At 38.3% G+C, this 5,612-nt stretch overlaps 1 protein-coding gene across 1 annotated transcript; it reads left to right on the forward strand.

Annotated features, from left to right (window-relative positions):
• LOC100625691 (olfactory receptor 6P1) lies at positions 1-1,045 on the forward strand. The gene has a single exon (XM_003355118.2). The coding sequence runs from the start codon at positions 1-3 to the stop codon at positions 952-954; it is 954 nt and encodes a 317-aa protein (XP_003355166.1). The 3' UTR covers positions 955-1,045.

The raw sequence follows: 5,612 nt of genomic DNA on the forward strand, positions 1-5,612 counted from the left end.
ATGAGGAATTTCAGTGGAGACCACGTAGAAGGGTTTGTTTTGGTGGGCTTCGCTGCCTCTCCACCCCTTCAGCTGCTCCTCTTTACCCTCTTCCTTGCAATGTACTTGTTGACATTGCTGGAGAATGCATTCATTGTTTCTACCATCTGGCTCACTGCAAGCCTTCATCGCCCAATGTACTTTTTCCTTGGCCACCTCTCTTTTTTGGAGCTGTGGTATATCAATGTCACGGTTCCTCGACTCTTAGGAGCATTTCTTTCCCAGAACCGTAGAGTCTCCTATGTAGGTTGCATGACCCAACTTTATTTCTTCATTGCCTTAGCCTGTACTGAATGTGTCCTGTTAGCAGTCATGGCCTATGACCGCTACTTGGCCATCTGTGAACCTCTCCGTTATCCTAGTCTCATGCCTTCCAGCATGGCCACTCGCCTTGCTGCTTCCTCTTGGGGCAGTGGCTTTTTCAGCTCCATGATGAAGCTTCTTTTCATTTCCAGACTGTCTTACTGTGGACCCAACATCATCAACCACTTTTTCTGTGATATCTCTCCACTACTTAATCTCACTTGTTCTGACAAGGAACAAGCAGAACTAGTAGACTTCCTCTTGGCCCTGGTGATGATTCTACTCCCCCTATTGGTTGTGGTTTCATCATATGTGGCCATAATTGCAGCCATCCTAAGGATTCCTACTGCCCAAGGACGCCACAAAGCCTTCTCCACTTGTGCCTCTCATCTGGTAGTGGTTGTTATCTACTACTCCTCCACTCTCTTTACCTATGCACGACCCCGGGCCATGTACACCTTCAACCACAACAAGATCATCTCTGTCCTCTATACTGTCATTGTACCATTCTTCAATCCAGCCATCTACTGCCTAAGAAACAAGGAGGTAAAGGATGCCTTCAGGAAGACTGTGCTTGGAAAATGCCACTATCCCAGGGATGTCCCAGACTGATGTACAATACAGCCTGGCAGGAAAGATGAAACATCATCTTAAGAGTGACATATCAAAGAATTAATAACATAGACTTAATGGAAACAAAATATCAGCTAGTACACAGTTTCTCTAAATAGTGTCTGGGAACCTCCCGATACAAACAAAAATTTACTAATCATTGATCTTATACAGGGGTTTCTAAACTAAGGTCAAGCTATAAGTATCTCCTGGGCATTTGTTGAAATGCCTATTCCCAGGAAAATCTGCAGAAAATCTGATAGAGTATGCCTAGTTTGCAACCCTGCCATGAATAATTTTCAACTTCTTAAGAACACTTCTTTCACAGCCAGTTTGAGATTCTCTACTCTAGACCAAGCTTATTATTTTACAAGTAAGACAATAAAAGAAAAGGGACGTGCTGGTGCATTTGTCAAAATAAAGTGATTTAGGCTTTGTTCATACCTTAAAGTATCTTAATTCTCAAATTCTAATTCTATGAGAATCTCAAAAGTGCAACTATATCCCAAAGAACTAAAACTCATGTCGCTGAACCCATACTCCTTACCTCTACAAGTCTTATACCTACTGCAAATCAAAGCACAGGGAAAATGCAGCACTGGTATTCAGCCATGTGTTCATCATTTAATATGGCTAAATAGTCATCTGCATCTCCCTTATTTGACTCCAAGAGGGATACACAGCTCATTGACCTAATGTGTGTTGATTAGATAATATATCAAATGCATTAGAACACTTTTACGTAGATTGGCCTCAGAGTCTTCTCCAGCACTATGTCAACTTTTGTTTTAACTACTTGCTGCCTGAATCATACCAGCTGCCAAATATTTTCAATTTTGCACCTGGGGCAAATGACCACAGGAACAGAAATGCTTTAATAAGAGACAAGATTGAGGGAATGAGAAGTGGGATGCAGCTATCTCTGCAGTGAGTGGGATGCCTCAAATTCAAAGCCTGAATTATAGGCAGACATTTTTCCAAGTTCTCTTTATATAGGAAACTTGCTTGAACTGCTTAAGGAGATTTCACATCCTGATTCCAAGCTAATTTCTGCACATTAGAACTGAATTCAATGTTCCTTTAGACATGGGATATTTGAAAGAACAAAATATACTATTGAACTGATACTCATAAACAAAATGTCAATGTGAGAAAAGAATATATATTTGCATTTTTTTACTATTTAATATATATATTTTATACAAATATATATATGACAGTGTCACTTTGCTGTACAGCAGAAATTGATAGACTATTGTAAATCAGCTATAATAGAAAAAATAAAAATAATAAAAAACTTTAGAACATTCCTCTCCTCCTCATTTTGACCTTAGATCTTGGACCAATACTCATCTTCTACATATTTGCCTACATAATTTAAAGAGGAAGAGCTAGATAATGTCAACCGATAAAATCCTCTTTGTAGGACTCTTGTCATGTCACATTCTTCCCCAGTGTCAGATGATAGCCCTCCTGATTTGTTTTTCCCGTTGTGTGAGAAATTCCCACAGTGCAATGATTGGTGTAGATGGTTTATTTTTCTTTGCTATTGTTGCTGAACCCCAGCCTCTGTACACTGGCACTGAATTGAATCTTGGAGACAGAGTTTTGGGTGAAGTAGAAAATAGCCTTCTTGCTTTGCCTGTGGAGGGGGCCACAGAGGGCTAGTGCCCTCAAGACTGTGTGTTCTACCTGGAGAGGGTAGTGAAGAATCTTATAGTCAAAGAAGCAGGGTGTGATCAGCTCATGGGCATTCTTCTGATTGGTAGGCGGTGAGGTAAATGGGAGTTAGTATCATCAACTTTCTGGTTCCAGTCAATCTAAGGTCTATGTCCTTGTAGTCAGCAGTTTTTACCAAGTGGGTCTCTTCCTATTAATACCGCATAGGAATATGTGTTAGACTTCATCTATATCTTTCAGGGAACTATGAGGTTTGTGCTTCTGCTATGTGTCAGATTCATGATCTAAATTGTTACAGTTCCCCAGCCCCACAGCTATTTTTTGCTTCTACATCTTCACATCTCCTAATCATGAACTTTGTGTATGTGTCTTATTTTTAGGGCCACATCCACAGCATATGGAAGTTCCCAGGTTAGGGGTCGAATCAGAGCTGCAGCTGCCGGCCACAGCCACAGCCACAGCCACAGCAATGCAGGATCGTTAACCCACTAAGTGGGGCCAGGGATCAAACCCACATCCTCGTGAATGCTAGTCGGGTTCATTACCGCTGAGCCATGACAGGATCTCCCTAATCATTAACTTGTGAGTCAGTCTTTTAAGACTGAAAGGAAGCCTGGGAGGCTAAGGAAAAGGCTTTTACTTCAAAAAATGAGGACACAGGGGCTTGTACATGGTTTCACTGTGATGATTTTTTTTCCCCAAGCTGAAAATAATCTGAACCCAAGCAATAAGTCTGCACCTCTTTGCCAGGAGTTGTTTATCAGATTTCTTGTAGCTTGGAATAGTCATTTATCTCACTCTCCAATAAACTGTAGGTAGAATTTTGCTAAAGAGGCTTTTATTTTAAGAGAAAATATAGCTGGCACTGGTGCTTCCTCTTTCCTTTTGTTGAACTTGCATATGATGTCTAGAGCATTATCAGCTATCTGTGAAGTGACAAATGTGAGGAAGGAAGAAAGGTCAGCATACTGAGGCTATAGTACAGAAATAATCAAAAATTATGGGTGTTTGATAGTATGAAAATTTCAGCCAACACGAGCAAATACCTACATTCATTTTTAAATTAAGTAATAAAAATTAACTTCCGTTTGTTAAAGTTACCGTGATTTGTTCTTTTTAAAAAAAATTCAGCCTAATATATTTGATATATTTATCTAAATTTTCTTTGCATTGTTTTGGAATTTTTCAAATGATTTTTCGTTTCAGGTTTTCAGATCTTTTCAAGTGAAATTTTTATGAAACTTATTTTTCTATGTTTCCAGAGAAAGAGCATCACTCTTCTTACAAAATCCCATATTTTGCCATTCTATCAAATGGAATAAGTACTACCTATTTTAAGTTGTAATTTGTAGATTAGCCAGAAGAAGGGTGGTTATTTCCCAGATATTACATATGTGATTACAATGGCTACCACCTAGTCAGTTTTATTTTATTTCGCTGTATTTTGTTTTGTTTTGTTTTATTTAAGTTATAAATGTGTAGTCAATATAGCCAACTTTTCATCAGAGAGAGGTAACAGAGGAGAACAAGGAAGAAGCAGTCAAGTAAACTATGGCTTTTTAAATAAAATCATTAATCTCTTTTAAAATGGCAGTGCTGTTCATCACAATTGACTGAGCATGTTCCTGTTATTTATTTATTTTTTTGTCTTTTTGCCATTTCTTGGGCCGCTCCCGCGGCATATGGGAGGTTCCCAGGCTAGGGGTCTAATTGGAGCTGTAGCTGCCAGCCTATGCCAGAGCCACAGCAAGATGGGATCCGAGCCGTGTCTGCTACCTACACCACAGCTCAGGGCAACGCCGGATCGTTAACCCATTGAGCAAGGGCAGGGATCAAACCCGCAACCTCATGGTTCTTAGTGGGATTCATTAACCACTGCACCACGACGGGAACTCCCCTGTTTTTTAAAATAATACATAAATTATGTGATTTTTATTGGTAAAATGTTGCATAGAAAGCACAAAATCTTGCATCTGCCTCAAATTTTTATAACTTAAAAGAGGAAATAGAAAATATACAATTTTCTGTAGTTCCTATCATGGCTCAGCGGTAACAAAACTGACTAGTATCATAAGGACACAGGTTTGATCCCTGGTCTCGCTCAGTAGGTTAAGGATCCAGTGTTGCCATGAGCTGTGGTGTAGGTCACATACGCAACTGCTGTGGCATAAGCCAGAAGATGCGGCTCTGATTCCACCACAAGGTGGGAACTTCCACATGCTGTGGGTGTGGCCCTAAAAAGACAAAAAGAAAATATATAATTTTCAGAAATTATTGTAAAATATTAGGAAAAATATGTTTCCCCAGTAAACTTTAATTTGTTTATTTAAAAGTTACTCTATTTCTTTTTACCAAAGCTTAATATATGTTCATCCTGAATATTTCTCCAGTCAGACACATTACACGATATGAGCTCTGTATTTTTTTTCACTCATTTTGAAGCTGTAGTTTCTACCTATTTTTTTCAATATCATTTCTTAACTTTTCTCTTGCAACATGAAACAATAAAAAGCAAATTTAAAATTCCATTTTTGCTTTAGGCATTCAGCATTCTAACCACATTTTTTTTTTTTTGGTACCAAGGAATGACTAAAAACAATTATAACAAAAGATATATTTTTCTTTTATCACTTCAAAATAATGGTAGCTACAAAGATTTTTTTTTAATTCTGAGAGTAGTTGTAGTTTTATCCATAAATCTTGCCATGATAGTATTTAATCAATCAGGTCCTTGTCCTGTTTCTCTATTTCTTCTATGTTAACATTATGCATTTATTATGTCCTATAAGTAAAATGGAACTCTGCTCAATTCATTCATTCCCTAACCTATTTTTAGGCAGCTACTCAGTGCCAGACATATACTAGGAAAAAATGGGGTTGAAGAGAACCTCTGCCTTTGCAAACTCTTAGGACATGGATTTGTTAAATCTTTTTTTAAGATACTAAAGCTTTCCATCTTCCACTAAATTTTGCTTAAA

This window comes from Sus scrofa, chromosome 4, assembly GCF_000003025.6.
Source record: "Sus scrofa isolate TJ Tabasco breed Duroc chromosome 4, Sscrofa11.1, whole genome shotgun sequence".
NCBI lineage: Eukaryota > Metazoa > Chordata > Mammalia > Artiodactyla > Suidae > Sus > Sus scrofa.

What these genes read in the sequence shown, in the direction of transcription:
- LOC100625691 (XM_003355118.2), top strand. Translation starts at nt 1, where the DNA reads ATGAGGAATTTCAGTGGAGACCACGTAGAAGGGTTTGTTTTGGTGGGC.